The sequence below is a fragment of the Cetorhinus maximus genome, chromosome 17 (assembly GCF_964194155.1).
Source record: "Cetorhinus maximus chromosome 17, sCetMax3.hap1.1, whole genome shotgun sequence".
In the NCBI taxonomy this organism is placed as follows: domain Eukaryota; kingdom Metazoa; phylum Chordata; class Chondrichthyes; order Lamniformes; family Cetorhinidae; genus Cetorhinus; species Cetorhinus maximus.
Window position 1 is genome coordinate 60440101 of NC_135895.1, and position 27058 is coordinate 60467158.

A 27058-nucleotide genomic window follows, 5' to 3' on the forward strand; every position below is an offset into this window, starting at 1 on the left:
ATTTTGCTAGTCTTTTTCTTTCTTGCTCTGTATTTCCGAAGATATAAGATTCCAGTACTGGATAGCAGAATTATTTTCAATATTAGCTATGCAGTGTGACTACAAAAAGCTTGCAAGGCAGGTACAATATGTATTAGATGAAGAATAAAAGCCCTCGATACATTATCAGCAAAATTATTCAATTCCACCTGTAGTAGTATAGCCATTTTTTTCATTTCTTCCACCCATGTGATTCTGAGTGAGATTGCCACGAAGTTCACTCTGAACTGCTTGGTCATACTCAAACTCATGTCATGTGCAAACTTACAGCTAACAGAGAGTGGAGATTTTCATCCTATTGTTCTAGGCTAGATTTTTAATCTAGGGCTGGGATGCTGCTCCCAGGAGAAGTGTTCCAGCAGGACAAGACTTCTGTGCTCTCCTCTGACACCACAAACAATACAGGGTGGACCCCTAGTGAAATTCCTGGTGCTAAGAATAGAGTCCACTACTCCCCAGCAGCAAAATCCCAGTGGTATAGCAACCTCATTAAAAGAGGCAATTGAGGGGTCAGAAACACTCAGAAGATTGGTAGCCCAGTAGGCTTTGGAAGAGACCGAGATCTATAACACAAGGTAAATAGGGGCCAGAAAGGGAAGAAAACAGCTTGCTGCAAGGCCCCCTTGCTCCAAGCCTGGATCTTAAAGCTTCCTGGGCCTACCTCCTCCTCCTCTGTGGGAGCGAAAGGAAGCAGCCGTAACTGGAGGTACAAGAGCAGAATTCGCTGGGGCTGTAGGCCCCATTACTCTATTGCTAGTTGTGTGCAGTGTGTGGGAAAGGAGCAGCCAGCAGTGGTCCTGGCACCATAAAGGAGAGAAATGTAAGGTTAGACAGTGAAGTGGAAGTAGTCCTCATCGCCAAATTTTCCATCATTCTCCACGGTGGGATCATGGATCAGAATCCAACCTAGATCTTTAAATTGAAAGGACATTGTGCTAAATACTGCACCATGCAATTTCCCCCAAAAATCTCATTCCTAAAGGAACAACATCATCACTGAAAACTGGCAAAACTTTTCATAGATGCTTGTATGCAGGAAATACGAATTGTATTTGCAATGCAGCACAAATGAGATGTCTCTTTATGCTTTCCCTTTCCTATATAAAATATATATATATATATATAGATCAATTTCAAAAACTGAGTTTTTGAATTTTTTCACTGGAGGAAATGTGAGCCACGACAACCACCTTACGCTGTTCACTACTATCTAATCTGATTGAAACATAAGCCTTTATTCTGAACTCCATCACAATAAATATAAGCATCAAATATTAAATACCTCCAACATATTGACAGGAAGTCTTTTATGAAGCGTGCATAAGTCATACGTACTTGTGGCACAGATTCCTACAACAATGTTACACTCATACACGCACACACACCTGCAAGTCACCAACTCTAATCAAAGTCTTTAAAATGATAAAGGGTTTCAACAGGGTAGATACAGCAAAATTATTTCCTTTGGGGGAAGCCCAGAACAAGGAGAAATAATCTTAAAATTAGAGTTCAGCCATTTAGGATTCCAATTAGGAAACGCTTTTTCACATGAAGGGTAGTGCAAATCCGGAACTCACTCCTCCAAAAGATTATGGATGTTGGGTCAAAATTAAATTTTTAGTATTAAGATCAACAGATTTATATTAGGTAAAGATATCAAAGAATATGGATCAAAGGTGAATAAATTAAATTGAGGTACAGAACAGGTATAATCTGATTAATTAGTGGAATAAGCTTGAAAGGCTGAATAGCCTTCTCCTGTTTCTATGTTCAGCCGATAGTTTGAGAGCACTAACGTCCAGTTTTCTTGGGGAGTGGTGGAGGTGGTGCATGTTAAAATCAATTCTTGCGTTATAAGCTTTGGTTTCAACTTAGTCAGGATGTAGACAGCAGGAGGAGGGTATATGATGGGACATCTAAAGTTAAAGACAAGTAAGCACAGAAAACCAGTTTGTGATAGAGGGAGGGAGACAAAGGTTGAAGGTGGAAGAAAGATTGCCTATGCACTCCAATTTTTCTGAGAGTAACTTTAATCACCTGTCTCAGTTCCTAACATTGCAGACTCTGGACCGCAGTGCTTCAAACAGTAATTAAGGTTCTCCTGCAATCTCAGTGAGCGTCAGAATAGGCAATCCTGGATCCTCCCAAATAGCCTGCAATTGTATCATTTTCTGAAATGATGGCAAATCATTTGGCAAAATGGTTAGGCCAACAATCTCCAATTTCACAGTTAAAATCTGATAAAATTCAAGGACGGTGGGAGCACAATGGATAAAACCACGTAATGGGATGAAAGAGGTTCATGCCTGCAGGTTTCTATAGTATTGAATCAGTCAACCCAATGGTCAGCTGCTTCCCCACAATGAAAATGAAGAAGGAATGAGAAAGGGAATGGGCAGTAATAATGGGGAGGGGGAAGACGACAAAAGCTAGGAGCAACGGTTTAGGTGCGAAAGATGAAGGGGAATGCCAGCATCAACTGATAGAGAGTGGGGAGATAAAATGAACTGGAGGAAGTAGAGTGCATCTTGAATTGGGGAGAAGAAGAGGAACAACATTAGTGGCATGGATGGAAAAACAGTGGCAGGGAAAAGAATTGACATGGGGGAGGGTGGTGGGAAGGTAGAAGTGTCCCAAGTTGAACTGGGAGATGTGAAAAGTGCGAACTAAATTCAGGGAGCAGAAGGAAGAAAGGAGAACCCAGTTACACACTTGAAATGTTGGGAGTATAGAAAGTTATTTTGGATAGGGGAAAATGGTCTGGAAATTTGATGACGTTGCATCCAATTCATTGGCATAACACCATAAAACATGCGATAAAGCTTCCAAAACGGCAAGCATCTTTCATGTGCACATCCTGAGCTGTAAATGCATTATTCGTCGTGTTGGTATAGGCAGAAAAAGATGGAACCAGAACCCACACCTGAAACAGGCATTAGGCACTTTGCATGTACAGAGAGGGGCCTAACTCCTTTTTGTGCTGCCTTTGTAAAATTGAGCTACTCTGAATGCAGTCAGTGCCGTGTCTGCTGCGTTCAGGAAAATCTGGTCTACAAGTGAACTGACCAGCTATCACCAAAAAGATAAGGCTGGTTGAAAGATAACTTACTCATCCTGGCTCACATTAAAACATGGGTTGCTGCCAGCCAAACCCATGCTAGGGTTGCCAACCCTCCAGGGTTGGCCTGCAGTCTCCAGGAACTGAAGATCAATCTCCAGCATGCTGCTGTGTACAATTCTAAAGAAAAATCATAGGGACATAAAAAAGACAGCTAAGAAAAAACATATCTGAACATTAAGATATAAGTAAAATACTGCGGATGTTGGAAATCTGGAATAATAACAGAAAATGCTGGAAAAACTCAGCTCTGAAGAAGTCATATGGATTCGAAATGTTAATTTTGTTTCTCTCTCCACAGATGCTGCCAGACCTGTTGAGTTTTTCCAGCATTTTCTATTTTTATATCTTTGAACATTTCTCTTTACCAGATATAAAAATATTGAAAATGGAGGAAAATAAGGCTGTTTAGCTGACAGTCAATCATCCAATTGGGTAAAGAGTCTTTTAACTTTCCAGTCGGTGTAGGAAGGTAGCACATTACAAGGGTGGATGTGTTGGCTGATGAATGGCTGGAGTGTGGGGCAAATCATGTGATGAAACTTGCAGAAATACATTTAATCACAGTTGGCAACCCTTCTCCACTCCAATGGCCCCCCACAATCCCACCGATTGCCTCCCTCCCCTGATCGCAGCCTCCCTGCCTCACTTACCACGGCAGCTGGTTGATTCGTAACTGCACTCTGGAATGGCCTAGAAAGCCACTCGGCTGTACCAAACTGCCACAGAAGAGTCAAAAAGGAACAAAAACAGATGGACCACCTGGCATTGACCTAGGCATCGGAAATAACAATGACACATCCTGTCCAACCAACCCTGCAAAGTCCTCCTTACTAACAAAATTTAGAGACCTATCCCAAGCAACAGCCTGACATAGTCATACTCATCCTCACCAAATCATACCTTACAACCAGTTTGCCACAGTCCTCCATCATCATCCCTGGCTATGTCCTGTCCCATCAGAGGACATACCCATTAGAGGTAGTGGTACTGTGGTATACAGTCGGGAGGGAGTTGCCCTGGGAGCCCTCAACATTGACTCTGGACCCCTTTAAATCTCATGACATCAGGTCAAACATAGATAAAGAAATCTCCCACCTTCCCTCAGCTGATGAATCAGTATTCCTTCATGTTGAATAGCACTTGGAAGAAGGACTGAAGGCAGCAAGGGCATGGAATGTACTCTATATGGGGAGCTTCAATGCCAATCACTAAGAGTGGTTCAGTAGCTGACTGAGGTGGCCAAGACCTGAAAGATATATCTGCTAAACTGGGCCTGTGCCAGGTGGCGAGGGGCCAAGCAAAAGGAAACCTAATTGACCTTGCCCTCACCAATCTACCTGTCACAGATAAATCTGTCTATAATAGTACGGGTAGAAATGACCACCATGTTGTCCTAGTGAGCAAGGAAACCTCCTGCTGATTACCATGTACCACCCTTCCTCAGCTGATGAATCAGTGCTCCTCCACGTTGAACACCAGTTGGAGGAAGCACTGAGGGTGGAAAGGGTGTAGAATGTACTTTGGGTAGGGGACTTCAATGCCAATCACCAAGAGTGACTCGGTAGCACCACCACAGACTGAGCTGGCCAAGTCCCGAAAGGACATAGCTGCCAGACTGGGTCTGCGGCAGGTGGTGAGTGAACCAACAAGAGTGAAAAACCTACATGACCTCATCCTCACCAACCTGCCTGCCGCAGATGCATCTGTCCATGATAATATCGGTAGGAATGACCACCGCAGTGTTATTGTGGAGATGAAGTCCCGCCTTCACATTGAGGATACTGTCCATCGTGTTATGTGGCACTACCACAGTGCTAAATGGGATAGATTTCAAACAGATCTAGCAAGACTGGGCATCCAGGAGGTGCTTTGGGTCAACAGCAGCAGCAGAATATACTCTAACACAATCTGTAACCTCATGGTCCAGCCTATCCCTCACTCTACCATTACCATCAAGCCAGGGGATCAACACTGGTTCAATGAAAAATGCAGGAGGGCATGCCAGGAGCAGCACCAGGCATACCTAAAGATGAGGTGTCAACCTGATGAAGCTGTAACAGAGGACAATTTGCGTGCCAAACAGCACGGCCAGCAAGTGATAGACAGAGCTAAGCGATCCCGCAACCAACGGATCAGATCTAAGCTCTGCAATCCTACCACATCCAGTTGTGAATGGTGGTGGACAATTAAGCAACTCACTGGAGGAGGAGGCTCCACAAATGTCCCCATCCTCAATGATGGGGGAGCCCAGCACATCAATGCAAAAGATAAGGTTGAAGCTTTTGCTACAATCTTCAGCCTGAAGTGCCAAGTGAATGATCCATCTCAGCCTTCTCCGGAGGTCCACAGCATCACAGATGCCAGTCTTCAATTCACTCTACGTGATATCAAGAAACAGCTGAAGGCACTGAATGCTGAAAAGGCTATGGGCCCTGACAATATTCTGGTAATAGTACTGAAGACTTGTGCTCCAGAACTTGCCATATGCCTAGCCAAGCTGTTCCAGTACAGCTACAACACTGGCATCTACACGGCTATGTGGAAAATTGCCCAGGTATGTCCTGTACACAAAAAGCAGGACGAATCCAACCCAGCCAATTACTGCCCCAACAGTCTACTCTCGATCATCAGTAAAATAATGGAAGGGGTCATCAACAATGATCTCAAGCGGCACTTGCTGAGCAATAACCTGCTCACTGATGCCCAGTTTGTGTTCTGCCAGGACCACTCAACTCCAGACCTCATTACAGCCTTGGTTCAAACATGGACAAAAGAGCTGAACTCCCAAGATGAGAGTGGCTGCCCTTGGCATCAAGGCCACATTTGACTGGGCGTGGCATCAAGGAGCCCCAGAAAAACTGGAGTCAATAGGAATCAAGGAGAAAACCGTCCACTGGTTGGTGTCATGCAGCACAAAGGAAGGTGGTTGTGGGTGTTGGCGGTCAGTCATCTCAGCTCCAGGGCATCACTGCAGGAGTTCCTCAGGGTAGTGTCCTCAGCCCAATCAACTTCAGCTGCTTCATCAATGACCTTCCTTCCATCATAAGGTTAGAAGTGGGATGTTCGCTGATGATTGCACAACGTTCAGCACCATTCGCAACTCCTCAGATACTGAGCAGTCCATGTCCAAATGCAGCAAGACCTGGACAATATCCAGGCTTGGGCTGGCAAGTGACAAGTAACATTCACACCACACAAGTGCCTGGCAATGACCATCTCCAAGAAGAGAGAATCCAATCACCAAGCATTACCATCACTGAATCCCCCACTATCAAAATCCTAGGGGGGGTTACCATTGACCAGAAACTGAACTGGACTGGCCATATAAATACTGTGACTACACGAGCAGGTCAGAGGCTAGGAATCCTGTGACGAGTAATTCATCTCCTGACTCCCCAAAGCCTGTCCACCATCCAAAAGGCACAAGTCAGACGTGTGATGGAATACTCCCCACTTGCCTGGATGAGTGCAGCTCCCACAACACTCAAGAAGCTTGACACCATCCAGGACAAAGCAGCTCGCTTGTTTGGCACCACATCCACAAACATTCACTCCCTCCACCACCAACGCACAGTAGCAGCAGTGTGTAACATCTACAAGATGCACTGCAGGAATTCACCAAGGCTCCTTAGACAGCGCCTTCCAAACCCACGACCACCATCATCTAGAAGGACAAGGGGAGCAGATGAATGGGAACACCACCACCTGGAAGTTCTCCTCCAAGTCACTCACCATCCTGATTTGGAAATATATCGCCATTCCTTCACTGTCACTGGGTCAAGATACTGGAACTCCCCCCCTAACAGCACTGTGGGTGTACCTACACCACATTGACTGCAGCGGTTTAAGAAGGCAGCTCACCACCACCTTCTCAAGGACAACTAGGGATGGGCAATAAATGTTGGCCCAGCCAGCGAAGCCCACATCCCGTGAATGAATAAAAGAAAGTTGATCGTGTGTAAAACATGACCCCCACTTTTGGCTAAAAAATCTTTAATTTTTCCTATGTCTCAATTTGTTATTCATTAAAACAGTACTTGTGAATTATTCCATAAAGCAGTAATTGTGTGAAATTTTCCAATGGTGCGGCCCTTCCCTTTCCTTCCCCTGTCCTCTTGAACAGCATTGAAATCACAGGCCCAGCTGATGCAGCCGCTTCCTCTTCTGGGCTGTGGGGGTCTGGGGAGACTCCCTGAAACAAGATCATTACTTGATGAAACCATTTCAGAGAGTGGGCTCGGGTTCTATGCCTCTTTGGGATTTTGATGGGAGCACCATGTTGGTGTTCGCCCACCTGATGAACACATTAAAACCCATCAATCTGGAATTGAGTGTCATTCTACATGGAAAACTGGGAGCTCCATGTCCATTTCAAAGTTCATAGGCCTGAAAAAAGAAAGCTTCACATGATTAAGCCCTGTCACCATATTTGAGAGCAAAGACAAGTTCCATGATTCGGATTGTTCATAAGTTGAGAGTGCTGATTGTCTTTTGCCGTGCGTCTCAGCAATGGCTTCCCCCACTACCTTTTAGTTGAAAGTAAACCCCTCAAAAATATTACCCGTGTAAAAGTCGACCCCCTAACATTTTGCCTTAAAAATGGGTCTCTCAAATTTGACTTTTACATGAGTAGATACAGTATAAAAGTTTAAAATTAAGATGGTTTAATTATTTCTGTAAAAATACTAAATGTCTGGGAGAACATTCTCCTGCACCACCTCCCTCAGGACTGCCTCAATTTTGTGATTTGAATATCTGGTCTTCCTTTTCTTGGCTTTCATATGTACCTTTGCTTTTTTTCCCTTTAACAGAAGTTAACGACTGTTGTACCTACCAACAGCTTAAATTACAAAGCCTATGGAACTATTTGTTTTTCATGTCAAAGCCTTATGTTCAGGACTCTTGTTGAGTTGTCAGCTTTATGAGGCAATGCCAATTTATTTTGAAGCGTTAGTTAGCCTTTTGCTGTTTTTCTAGCAGTAGGATTTTGACATAATTTATGTCATATATCCTCTTGGTACAGGAAAATAGAAGTGTCAGGTACATATCTTGTTTTAAGTTGTTCAAAAAACATCAACAGAATTTACAGATTGCAATGAAACATGGTACACCAGGTACCTACAGATACCCATGGAGAAATATATAGTGGAGAAGCATTAAAAAGGGCAAAGTCAAAGCCTGCTTATGATGGATGTTGCTGCTGAGCAGGGAAAGAATGTGAAATTGGAACAAATTATTTACCAGATTTATATATATTTTAAAATATAAACAGAGAGAGAAGAGACTTGGACATGTCGAGACATGATTCCACCTATTGAGTCCATGCCAGCTCTCTGTAGAGCAACGTAATCAGTCCCATTCCCCCACTCTATCCCTGTAGCTCTACAAAATTATTTCCCTCAAGTGCACATCCAATTTCCACCACCCTCATAGACAGTGTTCCAAGTCATTATCACTCACTGCTTTTTAAAGTTCTTCCTCACATCCCCTCTATATCTCTTGCCCAAAAGCTTAAATCTGTGTTCGTTCACCCTTGTCTACTGTGATTAAACCTGTACAGCTCTATCAAATCTCTCCTCAATCTCCTTTGCTCAAACGAGAGCAATCCCAGCTTCTCCAATAACATTGTAACTAAAATCCCTCATCCTTCGAACCATTTTAATAAATCTCCCCTCAATGACACTCATGTCCTTCCTAAAGTGTGGTGATCAGAACTGGAAGCAATACACTAGTTGGGGCCTAATCAGTTGAAGCATAACTTCCCAGTTTCGGTATGGAATGCCTCTATTTATGAAACCCAAGATCCAATATGCTTTGCTAACTACTCATTCAATGTGTCCTGCTCCCTTCAAAGATCTATGCACATGAACCCCTGGGTTCCTTTATCCCTGCATACACTTTGGAACCGTGCCATTATGAATATATTGCCTCTCCCTATCCTTTCTGTCAAAATGCATCACCTCTCAATTCTCTATGTTAAACTTCAACTGCCACTTGTCTGCCCATTCTGCTAACCTATCTACAGCCTATTGCAGTCAACTGACATCATCCTCACTGTCAGCCGCATCTCAAAGTTTGGTATCATTGGCAAATTTGAAACTTTACTCTGCATTTCAATATCCAATCATTTATATATATTTTAAAAAAACAGTGGTCTTAGTATTGAACCTAGGCGAACACCACTATCTACCACCCTCCAGTCTGAAAAACACCCATTTACCATGACTTGCTGTTACCTGAAGAAAAACAATTTTTCATCCAAACTGATACTAATCCTCCGTGAGCTTCTATTTTGTTAACCAGCCTTTTATCTGGTACTTTGTCAAACACTTTCTTAAAATCCATATAGACAACATCCATTGCATTCCCTGCATCATCCTTCTCTGTTACTTCATCTAAAAAATCAATTAGATTAATCAAACACAGTATTCTAGTCTTGGCCTGCACCTCAAAGCATATATCACCCACTTTATCCCTAACAGCTACCCCCCCTCCCTTAGTACCCATTTACTCTTCAGATGCCAGGTGATGATTTTTGGGTTCTGTTTTATGTTAACTGCCATTCTCATTCTATTCTCATATTCTCTCTTTGCCAGTCTTATTTTCCTCTTCGTCACTCCCTTTGTCTTGTGTCCATGACATCTTTGTCATTGTATCTCTCTGACTTCCAACCTATCCCTGAACTTCTATTTTGCTCCACCTGCTTTACCATCCATCACCTCCCCCTGCCCCCACCCCACCCCTAGCAACAGCATGAAACCCATCACATTTCTACCTCTCTTCAGCTCTGAAGAAGAGTCATATGGACGGACTCAAAACGTTAACTGTTTCTTTCTCCACAGATGCTGCCAGACCTGCTAAGTTTTTCCAGTATTTCCTGTTTTTATTTTCCTCTTCCCTTCCCAACCTTTTGCATTTGACTTGATTCTCGCTTGAAGAATTCATCTAGCATGTATCATACACCCTCTTCTTTTGTTTCATCATATTCCCCAACTCCCCCCATCACCTAAAAAGCCTAGGCTTTGGCTCCTTTACCTTTCAACCTTGTTGGAATTAAGTATCTTCTCCCTGAAAGATCACCATCATTCCATTGCAATTTTTCCTGTCAATGTTTGGTTCTATTTTGCCTTGGCTAGATACCCTCTCATCTCATTGAAGTTAGCCCTCTTCCAGCTTAGAAGTTCTATTTTAGGTTGTTTCTTGCTATTCTCCATGCCAGAGGATGGCACAGAATTGGCAAAGGACAAAATACTTAAGAGTCAATTTGAGTTTTCCATTGACTATATTTGTAATTGGAAATCTACTATTAATCAGGGTCTCCTTCCTGAGTCCCCGCTCGTGCTGAATATCTGATCAACTCTTCCAAAAATCTCCAAATACTTTCCAGTGAAAGTATATTACTTTTTAATTCATTTTATGGGATGTGGGAATCGATAGCAAGGCCAGCATTTATTGTCCATCCCTAGTTGCCCTTGAGAAGGTGGTGATGAACTGCCTTCTTGAACCACTGCAGTCCATATGGTGCAGATACACCCACAGCGCTGTTAGGGAGGGTACCAATTTAGTTAATTTTCCAATATTTGCTGATGACAATGAGAATCAGGCATTTCTTGAAAGTATTTATGGGTGATGCTGTAGCAGAGTACCGGACTGCCATAACTATCTCAATACTTTTTGGTTTATTTGAGTTCAGCAGGGACTATTTAGACACATCTACGATTAGACACTCCTCATTGATTTTGTGATTAAATATTAAGACACATCTTGAATTTTTTCCCTCCTACTGTTTTCTACTCCCCACTCCTGAAGGTGCTGATCCATGCTGGAATATATTTCCAGTGGTGCCAGCAATCCTCTGGTATCTTGCTGGTGATTAATCTTCATATATGAACTTAGGCAGTGAGAGATAACAAACTACCCTTTCATGGAGGACACTGAAACTGTCCTTACCTGATTTCCACAAATGTCACATGTCCATTTTCCAGTGGAATGGGTAACTGGATAATTAACATAAGCGGGAATCCTCAGCAACATTTCCTAGCCTAGGGGGATGGATGACAATTATAAAGCCCATACTGCTGACCTAAGAGAAACTTCCTCAGCACAGAACCAAGGGATAATTTTCTTTTCTCACATTCAGAGGATGTGGGTGGCACAGGCATTTATTATCCATCCCTAATTGCCTTTGAGGATCTGGTGGTGAACCACCCTCTTAAACCACTTCAGTCCGTTTGGTAAAAGTACTTCCATAGATCTATTTGGTGGTGGTGGTGGTGGTGACGGGGGGTGGGGCCTACTTCCTGGATTTCTTTGGCCCAGTGACGGTGAAAGAACAGTGATATATTCCAAGTCAGGATGGTGTGTGGCTTGGAAGGAAACCTGGAGATCATGATGTTCCCATGCGCCTGCTGTTCTTGTGTAGGTGGTTGAGGTCATGGGAATGGGAGGTGCTGTCAAAAATGCCTCGGTAAGTTTCTGCAATGCATCTTGTATATGAAACATGCAGTAACCACAGTGCACCAGTAGTGAGAGTGAACTGAAGGATGCTGTTCAAACAGGCCACTTTGTCCTGGATGGTGTCAAGCTTCATGAGTACTGTTGGAGCTGCACTTATCCAGGCAAGCGACAAGTATTCCATCACATTCCTGATCTGTGCCTTGGAGATGGTGGAAAGGCTTTTGGGAGTCAGGTTAGTGAATCAACTGCCAAAGAATACCCAGCTTCTGACTTGTTCTTGTAGCTGCAGTATTTATTTGGTTGGTCCAGAACTCGAATTCAGCATCTATGATCAGTTCATTGCTGAGTAAGTGCCACTTGATAAGAATGTCAATGGCACCCTTGATCACTTTGCTGATGATTGAGAGTTGGCCTATGGTGGTAATTGGACTGATTGGATTCATCCTGCTTTGTTGAGTAGTGTTGAAACTGTACTGGAGCAGCTTGACTTGACTTGAAGCTTGGCTACCTCTGCAGAACAAATCTTCAGCATCACAGCCTGGTTACTGTTGAGGCTCATAACCTTTGCTGTATCTAGCACACTGCCATTTCTCCAGAACACATGGAATGAATTAGCTTAAAGACTGGCTTCTGTGATGGTGAGGGCCTTAGGTCTAGGCTGAGATGGATCATCCACATGGCACTTCCAGCTGATGATAGTTGCAAATGCTTCAGCCTTGCCTTTTGCACTCGTGTTGCCCAGAAGGAAAAGAAAGAGTTCGGACCAGTACTCTTATTTCCCAGTTTTTACTGCTGTTCATTTTAAGGTAGACAAGACCAATTTGGACCAGTATCCTTATTTCCCAGGTTTTACTGTTTTTTTCCTTCTGGGTGGACTGTGCCATCGTTGAGGGTGGGGATGTTCATGAAGCCTTCTCCCCGTTAGTTGTTTAATTGTTCACTACTGTTCATGAACGCATGAAGCAGGATTGCAGAGCTTTGATTTGATCCAATGGTCGGGGAATTGCTTAGCTCTGCCTATAGAAATGCTGCTTCTGTTGTTTAGCATATATGTAATCCTGTATTTTAGCTTCATCAGGTTGGCACCTCTTTCTAGATATGCCTGGCACTGCTCCTGACATGGTCTTCTACCCTCCTCATTGAGTAAGGCTGGCCTGCTGTTTGATGGTTATGGTAGAGGGGATGTGCCGGCCATGGGGTTACAAAATGTGGAGGAGTACATTTCTGGTTCTGCTGATGACCAAAGCACTTTATGAGTAGTCAATTCTAAGCTCCTGTATCTGTTCCAAATCTATGTATTCAACACAGTGATGGTGGCACATAACACAATGGAAGGTGCACTCCTACCAGACCTATTAGGGAGAGGTAGCTGTGTCAGGTAGCTTGGTAAGAATGAGGGGAAAAAATGAAAATTGTCCCAGTCAAGACATAAAGGTTCCATAGATCACACCAGAGGGCAGGTCTTTACAGACAATAAGATAACTCAGGTGATTGTCTGGACTGGTTTTGATAGCCTGAGGAGTCTGAGTGGAATTTTCCTAGGATTTTTTTTCCCCCACTTACTGGCCTGGGTCTCTCTATTTTATTGCTTCTTCCAGGAAATTACATGGATGTGGCAGAGGACAAGGGTGTAAGGAGGTTCTAGTCACACTGTCTGCCCATTATGGTGTGTGAGGCAGGACAGTTGGACCAGTTAATCTTTTCCTGCCTATCTTTTCCATATGTTAATATGTGTCAAACTGATGTCAGAGCGTTTGTAAATAGAGCTAATTCCAATTTTTGTGAAGCAGCCTATGACAATGAATGTCAGGGTAGGCACCGAAGAACCAACAAGCTATGAGTGGGGTGATTACTGGAGTTAGTCAGTGAGCAAGGACTAGAGCATCCAATACCACTGAGGTAATTATACATTTCAGCTAATTTTGAATAATTAAACTTCAGAGTGATATGGGCAGCAAATTAAGGCTTATGGCTGTAATTTAGTTGCTGAGAATTTTACAAGCTATTAGCAAGCTGACAGTTCTCTGGGGAGTCTTTGTATTTATTGATTTAATTATTTAGCAGATGCTGTCTACTTGCCAGCAGCCACATTTTTCTTCAGAGCAGTGGGGCGCCTGGTTTTCCTCAATCAACTCAAACCTATTGTGACTCTGCCCACTCTATTCCCATATTGCGTGTCTGAAGGTAACCTGCATTTGCGTGTCCTCCAGAATTGTTCTGAAAACTTTCTATTGGAAGTAATGTAACCAAACTGTCTGTGGTGATTCCTCCTTTGTATTTTACCCTTCCCTCCTTTTCTTATTAGAAAGTAACTAGCTGATGCTGAACTCCTCCCCAGAGGTTCTGACACTAATTGTAGCACCTGTCTTACCACCTTGTCTGAGAATATCTTACTCAGCACTGTCTAAGACCTGTCATTACTGAATGGCTTAGTTTTAGTTGCTTGGCTGGTCATTAACCAACTGAACTGCCAGGATAACTATTTTTAAATCAGATCACTCCAAATTGAATCTGGAACCCAATTTCCTGCAATGCTGTTGAGATTGGCACCATCAGCTCTAGTAATTTTTCTTTCTAACTATGTATTGAGTCACAAACAAACTTCTGGCAGAGCACTGCAGTTCCTGAATCTCTCAGTATTGGTATGGGACATTTATCAGCGGGACTTAGTGAAAGTTGTTGATTGGCAGAGAAGTGGGCCTATGTTCCATGCTCCAACTGTGCCCATTTGTTTCTACCCACCTTAATGCCAGTCAGGAGTAATCATCACTGTGAAATAACCTTCATTCAAGCTACTACAAATAACATCTTTTCACCAATGTCTGGGAAGTATAGGACAAGCACTGCAAAAAAGTGGGAAGGACTCTCACCTTGCTTCTCTGGGGAAAATGTTGAGCTCAAATTAATACTTACCTTGGTATTACAAGAAAAATCAGGAGTTTTCCCAAGCGGAGATTTAGGTGTGTAAATCCGTATCTGACCACTTGGTTAGAACTCCCATTGGGTGACACTTGCCAGATTGGCCAATCTGTAATTTACCACTGTGCATATCAGGTCACTGATGCATTGATATGTGCCAAGGTGGAAGACTCGATCACTTTCTCTAAGCAACAAGAAAATGCTTTTCATTTTTCAGAGTTCCCAAGCATATAGGCCATCATCGATGGAAGTCCTTTTTCCTGAATGCACTCCATTAATGTCCAGATTGTGTGCAGCCATCAGAATATATCAAGTACAAAGCTTCCATGATTTCATACCAGTCAATAAATCCATAATTATTTATCATAATTTCACTCTGGATAGATAAATTCTAGGTAATTAGGGATACATTGTTAAACCATGACCAGTGATGGCAGAATGGAAACAGCAAACTGCAGCATAAGAAAATAAAATGCAGCAAATGCCACTACAAAGATACAAACGGAGCAAACAATAGGGATGCAACAACAAAGACTCCACTGCTTTGATAGTTCTGACCATGTCCCATTCTACAGCCCTGAAAAGGCGTACATGTTACACAATTGTCAGAGGAGAAATCATCATGCTGCAGAGGAAAGATGAGAGTCAAGTAGGCACGGAAGATGAGAATGAGACTTGTAACAAATGTTATTTGTCTATATATCCCTAATGTGCTGTTCTAGTGTCTGCTAAATTTCCTTCTAACAGAATATCTGAGATTTGACAAATTCACAGAGGGAAAAAAAAGATGCAATAATGGAGATTTGATCAGCCACACAATCTGCGTGCCTGAATTAGCTAGAAAAAACAGATCAGGCAGATCATGGGCTAGCAGTCAACAGAAAGGAAGCCCACACTTAACAGGGGCATATCCTCTGGGTGAATTAGGCAGTTTGGACTGGTGGGGGTGGTCATGGGAGATGTGGGCGGGGAGCGGGGTTTCATTGCCTTATGTCTTCTTTCTGCTGTGGGCTTTCTTTTCTTACAATCATTTAGAGATTGTTGAAGTGGTTAATGTTTTATGATGGTTACCACTGCTATGTAATTGGCACTATCTTCCAAAATGAGAGGAACATACAGCAAGCGGGTATAAATGGAGGTGTCTTTGGCTTTAATTTTTCTGTGATTTTTGAACCATAATTGAAAGGTTTGTATGGAATTTAGATGGTGTGTTACCTATACCTTATAAATGAGAAAGACTAGAAGACTTCATATACCAACTACGAGTTAGGAGCAGTCAGAGGCCACTTGGCCCTTTGAGCCTGTTCCGCCATTCAGTAAGATCATGGCTGATCTGACCGTAACCTCCCAATAATCTTTCACACCCTTGTTTTTCAAGAATCTATCTACCTCTGCCTTGAAACAATTAAAGACTTTGCTTCCACTGCCTTTTGAGGAAGGGAGTTCTAAAGACTCACTGCCCTTAGAAAAAAATACTTCTCATTTCTGACTTAAATGGATGGTCCCTAATTTTTAAACAGTGACCCCTAGTTCTGGATTCTTCCACAAGAAGAAATATTCTCTCCACATCCACCCTGTCAAGACCCCTCAGGATCAATCAAGTCACCACTTACTCTCCTAAACTCCAGCGGATACAAACCTTGCCTGTCCAATCTTTCCTCATAAGACAACCCACCCATTCCTGGTATTAATCTAGTAAACCTCCTCTGTACTATTTCTAGTTCAGATATGATCTCTCACCAGTGTCCTGTACAACTGAAGCATAATCTCCCCACTTTTATATTCAATTCCCCTCACAATAAACAATAACATTCTATTAGCTTTCCTAATTACTTGCTGTACCTGCCTACTAGCCTTTTGTGTTTCATATACTAGGACACCCAGATCCCTCTGAATCTCAGAGCTCAGCAATCTGGTGAAAGATAATATGCTTCTTACTTATTCTTCCTACCAAAATGGACAATTTCACATTTGCCCACATTATACTCTATTTGCCAGATCTTTGCCCATTCACTTAACCTATCTATGTTCCTTTGTACCCTCCTTATGTCCTCTTCAAAACTCAGTTTCCTATCTATCTTTGTATCATGAGCAAATTTAGCAACCATTAGGTCCCTTCATCCAAGTCATTCATATAAATTGTAAAAGGTTGAGGCCCCAGCACTGATCCCTGTGTCACACTACTCGTTACATTCTGCCAAACAGAAAAAAAAGCATTTTTGGTTACCCTCTATTTCCTGTTAGATAGCCAATCTTCTATCCATGCCAATATGTCACCCCCTACACAATGAGCTTTTCTTTTCTGCAATGACCTTTGATGTGACAGCTTATCAAATTCCTTCTAGAAATCTAAGCGCAGTACATCCACCGGTTCCCCTTTAGCCACAGCACATGTGACTCCTCAAAGAACTCCAATAATTTTTTTAAAAATGATTTCCCTTTCACAAAACTATGTTGACCCTGCCTGATTGCCTTGAATTTTTCTCTAAGTGCCCTGCCATAACATCTTTAATAATAGCTTCCAACCTTTGCCCTATTACAGATGTCAAGCTAACTGTCCTGTAGTTTTCTGCTTTCTGTCTCCCTCCCTTTTTGAACAAAGAAGTTACATTTGCCATTTTCCAATCTAATGGAACCTTCCCAAATCTAGGGAGTTTTGGAAAATTAAAACCAATGCATCAACTATCTCACTAACCACTTCTTTCAAGACCTTAGGATGAAGCTCCATCAGGACCCAGAGATTTGTCATCCCGCAGCTCCAACAATTTGCTAAGGACCACTTTCCTGGTGATTGCAATTTTTCAGGGTTCCTTCCCCCCTCTTCCACTTCTTGATTTACAGCTATTTATGGGATGTTACTTGTATCCTCTATTGTGAAGACGGATGTAAAATTCCTGTTCGATTCATCTGCCATCTCCTTATTTTCCATTATTAATTCCCCAGACTTACTTTCTATAGAACCAACACTCACTTTGTTAACTCTTTTCCTATTTAAGTATCTGTAAAAACTCTTACTGCACATCTTTATATTGCTAGCTAGCTTTCACTCGTACTCTAATTTTTCCCTCCTCATTAATCATTTTGTCATTCTTTGCTGTTCTTTATCTTCTGCCCAATCTCCTAACCTGCCACCTGTTTCTGCGCAATTATATGCTTTTTCTTAAAGTTTGATACTGTCTTTAAATGTTTTAGTAAACCACTGATTCCAAGGGTCTTCCCCTTGGAATTTTTCTTTCTCATTGAAATGTATCTATTCTGTGTATGCTGAAATATGCCTTTAAATGTCTGCCACTGCATCTCTATTGACCTATCCCTTAACCTAATTTGCCAGTTCACTTTAGCTAGTCTGCTTTCATTCTCACATAATTGCTCTTATTTAAATTTAAAATACTAGTCTTGGACCCCCTTTTCTCTCCCTCAAATTGAATGTAAAATTCAATCATATTATGATCGCTGCTACCCAGGGGCACCTTCATTATGAGGTTATCAATTAATCCTATTTAATTGTACTATACCAGGTCTAATATAGCCTGGTTAGTTCCTGAATGTGCTGTTCTAAGAAACTATCCTGAAAACAATCTAAGAACTCCTCATCTAGGCTACCTTTGCCATCTGATTTTTCCAGTCCAAATTGTCATGAAGAGATATTAATGTCTATAGTGTTATTGGAAATTATTTTTAAAATGTAGTTGTAGTGGGGTCTGTGTCTATGCGTGTGTCTGTATGTGTCTTAATTAGATTAAAGACAGCTAGTCTGGGTGCTTTGATGTATAGTAGTTTTGAGATGTTAATTAGATAAACATAAGACAACTGCATCTGCAAAGGAACCAAATTGCAAGGAACCTCATTTTGAATTTGTAAGATCAAATGTGCCTTGCCTGGTGTCTGTTTAAAGTCTATGGGTTACTGTTGCCTTGGTGGACATTTACCTGGGTGTGGTTAATTTGGGGATTTGTTTAAACGTTATTATGGTTGTAATTTGTAGACATGTGTATGTGTTTAATTTGTTGTAAATTAATAAATGTTTAATTTAATTTTATATAAAAAACCTCTTGCGGCTCGGTCGTCTTATTCCTGAATTCAGAGCTGCATCTCAAACATACCAATTGAAAATATAGGTGATGGCAGTTGTTTCACGTTTCCCTTTGGGATTTAAACAAGTCAGCCTTTACCAACTGCTGTATCATAACAATATGTAGATTAAAATCCCCCATGATTATCGCCATACCTTTCTGACAAGCTTCCATTATCTCTTCCTTTATACTCTGTCCTACCATGTAGTCACAATTAGGGGGCTTGTACACCACTCCTACAAGTAGCTTCTTGCCTTTATTATTTCTCATCTCAGCCCACACTGCTTCTACATAGGGTCATCCCTATGCACTAATGCTATCTGTAATTAGTAGAGCCACCCCTCCACCTTTTCCTAGCTTCCTGTCCTTCCTAAAAGTTACGTACACTTCAATACTCCGGTCCCAATTTATATCATCCTGCAACTATGTTTCTGTAATAGCCATCAGATCGTACTTATTTATTTCTACTTATGCGCTCAGTTCATCCATTTTGTTTTAAATGCTACGTGCATTCAGATACAAAGCCTTTGGTTCTGTCCTTTTATTATTTTTGTAACCTCTAACCTTGACTACTGTTTTTCTCTTAGGTTTTGTACTCTATCCCTTCCTGTCATGTTCTGTTTATCATTTCTCAAATTAATACCTTTCTCTCTTGCCTGTCTCTACTCTTTGGTTTACCACATCTTCCCAAATTTGATCCCTTGCCTCCACTAGTTAGTTTAAAACCCTCTCATGTTGTGGCTCGCTAGAACACTAGCCCTAACATGATTCAGGTGTAAACTGTTCCAACGGTACAGATCCCACTTTCCCCAATACTGGTGTCAGTGCCACCATGAACCGGAGCCCACTTCTCCCACACCAGCTTTGAATCATGCATTCATTTCTCTAATCTTATTTGCCCTATGACAATTTGCATGTGGCTCAGGTAATAATCCAGAGAACCTCTTTCCTAGTTCTACCTATGCCATTGGTATCTACATGGACCATGACAACTGGATCCTCCCCCTCCCACTGCAAGTTCCTCTCCAGCCCTGAGCAGATGTCCTGAACCCTGGCACTGGGCAGACAACACAGTCTTCTGGGCTCTCGCTCTTTGCTGCAGAGAATAGTGCCAATTCCCCTCACTATATTGTCCCCTACTACCACTACATTCCATTTTGCTCCCCCGGCTTGAATGGCTTCCTGTACCACGGTGCCATGATCAATTTGCTCATCCATCCTGCAGTCCCCACTCTCATCCAAACAAGCTGAGAGAACCTCAAACCTATTGGATAATTGCAAAGACTGAGGGTCCTGCAATCCTGCTCTCTGGGTCCTCTTACCTACCTCACTCATAGTCACACCCTCCTGTCCCTGACCACTGACCAAATCAGAAGACCCTACCCTAAGTGGTGTAACTGCCTCCTAGTACAAAGCATTCAGTTAACTTTCCCCCTCCCTGATGTGTCGCAGTGTCTGCAGTTCAGCCTCCAGCTCAATAACTCTGAGCCAAAGCTCCCCAAGCCACAAACACTTACTACAAATGTGTTTCCCCTGGATCACAATGGCACCCAGGAGCCCCCGCAAACTATAGCCTTCTACAGACACATCACTTGTCCTGCCATCCTTAATGTGTTTTAATTAATTGCTCATTTATATTATTCACTTATTTATTTTCCTTTTATCTATTTTATTAACCTGACCACCAATGTGTATTCTTTTTAAACCTTAGGAATTGAATACACCTTAACCACTTACTGTAACTTTAAAAATTATTACAATTAGTAATAAGTAGAATAACTTACCAGTTACTCACCAATCAACTTCTTTCCCTGTACTGTAAGAAGTATGATCTGCATATGTCTAATGAGTTGATGCAGTTAGTTGAAGTGAAGTACATATTGCTGCTCTACCACAGCATTAAAAACAAGTACATTCAGCAATCACTTACCTTTTCAAACTTCTTTGTGTTAAACTTCTTCTAAGTTGAGGAATCCCTCACCTATGTTTCTCCATTCTTCAGATTCATCCTATGCAGCCCAAACAGCGGCCTTCTCAGGAAGATGCCTCTCTAAGCCTCCCTTGCTTTACTTCTTGCAACATTACCAACATGAGTTTCTCAACAAATGGCGTAGTTGTTCCTCCTCCCAGGGCTCTTGTACTCATTCCACCCACATTTTTTATGCAAACAACATCAAATTTGAAATACTGCTCTTGCAAATGCTGAAAGTGTAGATGCTTAAGGTACACCAGCATTTTCTCTCTCTCATGCATCAGATGTGTCACCAGCCACCCCATGCTCACCCCTTTTGCACACTTGGCACTTATAGATGAATACAAACTGGAACTGCCGCATAATTATTGAAATAAAATTATAGGGAATCTTATAAATACTGGGAAATCCCAAACAAGCACCCAAGATGTACAAAGCATTTTGGTATTTCCGGATACAAGAAAGTGTAAAATATCCCCTATAGCACAAGTCTAAGAGTAGAACATGTGATAATTATATTTGATCAAATTAGTCTTATGAAGGCGATATTGAGACAGTTAAACAAATGATGCCAGAAATTACATTCTCACTTTCACATTTATTTCCACTCTCCAAGAAACAAACCTCCTCACATTGTGGCGAAGTACGCCCTCTATCAGCTTTCTGAAGCAAATATGTTTTGCTGCAAGAGGAAACAAATAACTCCTGCTTTTCTAGTTTTCACTTCTGCTCTCCTTCCACCCTGATTTTAACCTAACTCACCAACGGCAATGGGATGGGTGCTGGTCAAACCCCTGCCTTATAGCCGGTCCAATTTCCCCCCCGGGTGGGTTCAGTTAAAATTGGGGCTTCAGCATTCACTACTTGCTGGGGTGCAATTTCATATCCACCAGCAGTAATTCTGTATTTGACCCATGTCAGTCTAGGCAGAGGGGTGTGATTGGCTATCTCGCGAAAGGTTGCATCGCAGTCAAGCACAATCCTGTCCTTGCCAAATATTCACAAATATACACATTCCAGCTGAAGTAACTGGATTGTACAATGACACCTCCCTAACTTATGGGTGTTGAAATCAATTTTAATTGCCTCTAATACTGCCCTGGTTGAGATGAGCTAACTGATCAAACCTGAGACATCCCTGCTCTGTGTGGCTCAGTTACTCACTATTTTTACTAGCTTAGCCACCAAGAGCCCAGAGGGAAAAAAATAGCTGGGACCAGTACTCTTATTTCCCAGTTTTTAACTGGTGTTCCATTTTTAGGTATCTAAGGCCAGTTTAGACCAGTATTCTTACTTCCCAGTTTTTACTGTTCTTTCCTTCTGGGACAGCCCTGATTATCTTTTCCTGTGTGCTAAAATCAAGACTAAATGCACCATCTGGTACTCTAAAGCATTCCGACCTCAAAATTTTGGAGCTCCATACCTACAATTTAAAGGATTTAGAAGACAATCTTGGTTTAATCTAAAAGTAAAATACTGCGGATGCTGGAAATCTGAAACAAAAACAGAAAATGCTCCGAAAAAGAGTCATATGGACTCGAAACGTTAACTGTTTTTCTCTCCATAGATACTGTTAGACCTGCTGAGTTTTTCCAGCATTTTCTGTTTTTGTCTTGGTTTAATCTAATCATGTTTATCTCCTTTGCTTTCCAACCTTATTCTTTTCAATCATGCAGCTTTCCTGCACTATTGCCACTTACATTTACCTTCGGTTTCTCAATAAATCTTTTTAAAAATCAGCAATTAAAATGGGCGCTGGAAAGCATTTGGTGCTCACAGTGATAACGTGATTAAAAATAAGTGCTTTCCTTGTAGGGAACAGCAAGTTGGAGAAAATAAATCAAAGGTTTTGTCATTATCTCATTAATCTGTAGCCCCTGGTCATTAGCGAAAACAAGGTACTGACACAGGTCTTGTAACATGGCTGTGCTTTCTCAGTTAAGGATTGATGTAGTGGCACTGGGGAGACTACTGGAGGAAAGATACACACTTAGATCTGTAACTAGTTTTGAAATTATTTACCTTTTCTAGCAAGATCAAAAAAAACTCTTTGCTGAGCCTGTTTTAAATTGCAGCAAATATATTGGTCCCTATATTAATATGAAGGCAGCTTTTGTTGCCCATCTCTAATTTCCCTTGACAAGGCGATGATGAGCCACCTTCCTAAAATGCTGCAGGTGAACCACAGTGCTATTAGGAAGCGAGTTCAAGGATTTTATTAATAGGCAACGAGGGAATGGCAGAGGCCCTGAACAAGAATTTTATATCACAGTAGCAGACACAAAAAACATCCCAAGGATAGTTGAAAATCAAGAGGCAAAAGCGAGGGAGGAACTTAGAACAATCACTATCACTAGAGAAAAAGTAATGGGAATACTAATGGTACATAAAGCTGTCAGACTCCTGGACTTGATGGCCTGCATCCTAGGGTCTTCAAAGAGGTGGCTGCAGTGCCAGTGGATGCATTGGTTGGAATCTTCCAAAATTCCCTAGATTCTGGAAGGGTCCCAGCAGATGGAAAAATTGCAAACGTAACATCTCTGCTCAAGAAAGGAAGGAGACAGAAAGCTGGAGACCATAGGCCAGTTTGCCTAATGTCTGCATTGGGAAAATGCTAGAATCTATTATTAAAGAGGTAATAGCAGGACATATAGAACATCATAATACAATTAGGCAGAGTCAATATGGTTTTGTGAAAGGGAAATTGACAAATTTATTCGAGCTCTTTGAGGATATAACGAACAGGGTGGTTGAAGGGGAACCAGTTGATGTCGTTCATTTGGATTTCCAAAAGGCATTCAATAAGGTGCCGCATGGATAGTGGATACGCTAACTAACAGAAACAGAGAGTTGGAATAAATGGGTCATTTTCAGGTTGGCAAACTGTAACTATTGGAGTGCCACAGGGATCAGTGCTATGGCCTCAACTGTTTACGATCTACATTAATAACTTAATGACTGTATTGTGGCCAAATTTGCTGATGATACAAACATAGGTAGGAAAGCAAGCTGCGAGGAGGATTCAAAGAGCCTGCAAAGGGATATAGATAGTTTAAGCGAATGGGCAAAAACTTGGCAGGTGAAGCATAATGTGGGAAAATGTAAGGTTGTCCACTTTGGCAGGAAGAAGAGAAAAACAGAGTATTACTTAAATGGAAAGAAGCTGCAGTATGCTGTTGTGCATAGGGACCTGGGTGTCCTCATTCATGAATTACAAAAAGTCAGCATTGCAGGTGTAGCAAGTAATTAAGATGATAAATGGAATGTTGGCCTTTATTGCAAGGGAGATGGAGTATAAAAGTAGGGATGCTTAGTTACTACTGTACAGGGCAGTAGTGATACCTTACCCAGAATATTTTGTGCAGTTTTGGTCACCTTACTTAAAGAAGAACATGCTTGCATTGGAGGCAGCTCAGAGAAGATTCACTAGACTTATTACTGGGATGAAGGGGTTGTCCTACGAGGTAGGGTTGAGCAGGTTAGACCTATACGCATTGGAGTTTAGAAGAACGAGAGGTGATCTTATTGAAACAAAGAAGTATCTGAGGGGGCTTGACAGGGGAGATGCTGAGAGGATGTTTCCCCTCCTGGGGGATTCAGAGCCAAGGGGCACAGTTTCAAAATAAGGAATCTCCCATTTAAGATGGAGATGATGAGGAATTTCTTCTCTCAGAGGGTCATTAGCGTTGGGAATTTTCTCCCCCAGTGAGCAGTGTAGGCTGGTTCATTCAATTTATTCAAGGCCGAATTAAACATATTTTTGATTGACAAGGAATTTAAGGATTATGGGGGACAGGCAGAAAAGTAGAGTTAAAGCTACATCAGAACAGCCATGATGATATTATTGACTGGTGAAGCAGGCTCATGCAGATAAATGGCCTACTCCTGCTCCTATTTCTTATGTTCTTTTGATCTAGCGACTGTGGAGGAATGGCAATGTAGTTCCAAGTCAGGACAATTTGTGATTTGGAGGGAAACTTGCAGATGTTAGTGTTCCCATGTGTTTGCTGCCATTTTCCTTCTAGGTCGTAGAGGTCGCAGGTTTGGAAGGTGCTGTCAAAGGAGCCTTGGTGCAGCTTGTATATGGTACACATTTCTGCCATTGTGTGCCAGTGTTGGAAGGAGCGATTGTTTAAGTTAATGGATGGGGTGCCGATCAAGCAGGCTGCTTTGACCTGATGGTATTGAGCTTCTTGAATGTTGTTGGAGCTGCAGTTAGCCAGGCAGGTGGCAACTATTCAATTGTACTACTGACTTGTGCCTTGTAGATGGTGGGAAGGTTTTGCAGAGTCAGCAGTTGAATTATTCCCTGCAGAAGTCACAGCCTCTAAGCTGCCCTTGTAGCCAGAAAATATATATGGCTGGTCCAGTTCAGTTTCTAGTCAATGATGACCCACAGTATGTTGATGATGGGGGATTCAGTGATGGTAATGTCATTGAATATCAGGGGGAGATAGTTAGGTTGTCGCCTGGCATTTGCATTTTGCAATCTCAGCTGCACTTTAAGGGGCAGTGCACAAATGGAAATTGGAAATGTTCAGGATGGATGGCGGACATGGAGCCAAGGGCAGCACGCAAATTTTATGAACCCTTACTGGAATTATTACTCAGTGCAGTCACAAGAAGGGGCATAATCTTCTCCAGCAATGGGAGGAAGGAACCAAAAGGCATGGTTGAAGGGAACTGAGGAATTGAGCAACAGGACATTGTGCCCAGGTCATGGATGCAATGTGGGAATGGGACGTAAAGAATTTAATGACCTAACCAGGTCAGAAAAAATGTGTGCACTTGCTGATTCAACTGCATCCAGTGCTTTGAGCAATCCCCCACTACTTTCACTCTGTCTTGCTACATGTTCTCCATCACATCACTCCTCACATCCATTCAACTTTCAGCAGCATCCAGTCTTCACTTTCTATGTACTTCATCACCTCCACATTTATGAATCTACTTCTGACACTCAAATAAATCCTTATGCATATGGTGCATTTCATAGTCATCCTCACTGAATGCACTTCATGCACTTGGTGAATACCTGATCTTTACCTTCTCACAAGTCTACTCCTTCACTCCTCGTAGAAAAGAGCACAAAACACTTGTGAGAAAGTCAGGACTGGGCTGCTGTAAATAGTCCAGCTCACAGATGCAGAGGAGGATGTCCTGGAGATAAGTGATATCTGTGTTCCTTTCAGAGATGGAAGGACAGGGAACTTTCAGATAGCTGAAGACAGAAAGACAGACTTGCAAGTGTATAGCATCTTTCATGATTACTGGACATCTCAAAGTTAATTATAGACAATGAAATACTCTTGTACTAGTCACTGCTGTAACCTAGGAAACCGTGCAGCCAATTTGGGCACAATAAGTTCCCACAAACAGCAATGTGGTAATGACCAGTTTGTATGATCTTGTTTGAGGGATAAACTACGGCCAGGACATTGGTGGTGGATTGGTAGTACAGAGAATTGAGAGGATGTCTATGGAAACAGAGGCCACTTCCATGAAGTTTCAAGTAAGGCTCTGAAATGAATCCATGCAAGCCATGACCACAGCCATGCAGAATTTGGATGTCAACTTGCCTGTCATCTTCAACAGGATGTCAGATACCCAATCCACAGCCCTACAACGCAACACTGATATTCACCATTATGGTCTGCAGCAGAATGATAGGAGTGATGTGGCACTGTCCCAGGAGTGGATGCCAGTGAAAGAGGACATGAAAGTAGGAATGCCACTAAGGGCACACGCACTCCTCACCTGTTTGTGCAATTCCATCTCTAGGCAGTACGAGACAAGCTTCCACATCTCCCGAAGACCCAATCTGCCCATGCACAGGTGCAGGTGGAGCAGTCTTTGACAGGGCCATCAGGGGCTCCAAAACCAAGAGGCTGGTGGCCAAAGGCATTTCAGGGCAGAGATCCAAGTAGCCTGCCTCTATCTGTGCTAAAGCTGCATGAGATGCACAACATAAAAGCAGTAGGAAGTATAAATTGTAATTAACATTGGGTGTTTGACAAAAGGTTATATTTTTGAATTTTGCTCTGCTTCAATAATGGCACACAAAATGTATTGATTTGCACCACTTCCAGGCCTTGCCCATTATTGTATCCCGAGTGCTAATTCACCTTTTTATTTGTTTCATGATGAATGGCAATACATGACCATTGGGCAGATGTGCAATTGGTGGATAAGTGGCTGAAGGACTACTTAGTGAAAAGGGAGGAGAAGTGGTTGCCCTGGCGATGGGAGCAGACTGCAGGTTTTCATTTCTTAAGTTTCACGCTAGGTGAAGCTTCTCGATTTTAGGCCATTCCTGACAGCATTGTAAGTGGCTGGTCTGGTAGTGCGTTCCCCCATTTTCAACCTCCTCTTGCTCCTTCCTATCTTTATCTGAAGATGAGCAATGAACCCGCTGTGCAATTTTGTGCAAAGTGCAATACACCAGCATGTTAGTTTGTTCGGGTACAGTTGAGATAT

The 27058-nt window shown here is 42.2% G+C and overlaps 1 protein-coding gene across 6 annotated transcripts in view; it reads right to left on the reverse strand.

The window, feature by feature from the left end:
- Positions 1-27058, reverse strand: part of pde4ba (phosphodiesterase 4B, cAMP-specific a) — a 738960-nt gene that overhangs the window by 160502 nt on the left and 551400 nt on the right. The window contains exon 1 of one of the 6 annotated variants that reach the window (XM_078561301.1): positions 11111-11187. The exons of the other annotated variants lie outside the window; for them this stretch is intronic. Within the exon in view, the coding sequence (XP_078417427.1) occupies positions 11111-11172 (62 nt within the window). The 5' untranslated portion in view covers positions 11173-11187. Of the gene's footprint in view, positions 1-11110; positions 11188-27058 lie in introns of those variants that run through there. 6 annotated transcript variants of the gene reach the window in all.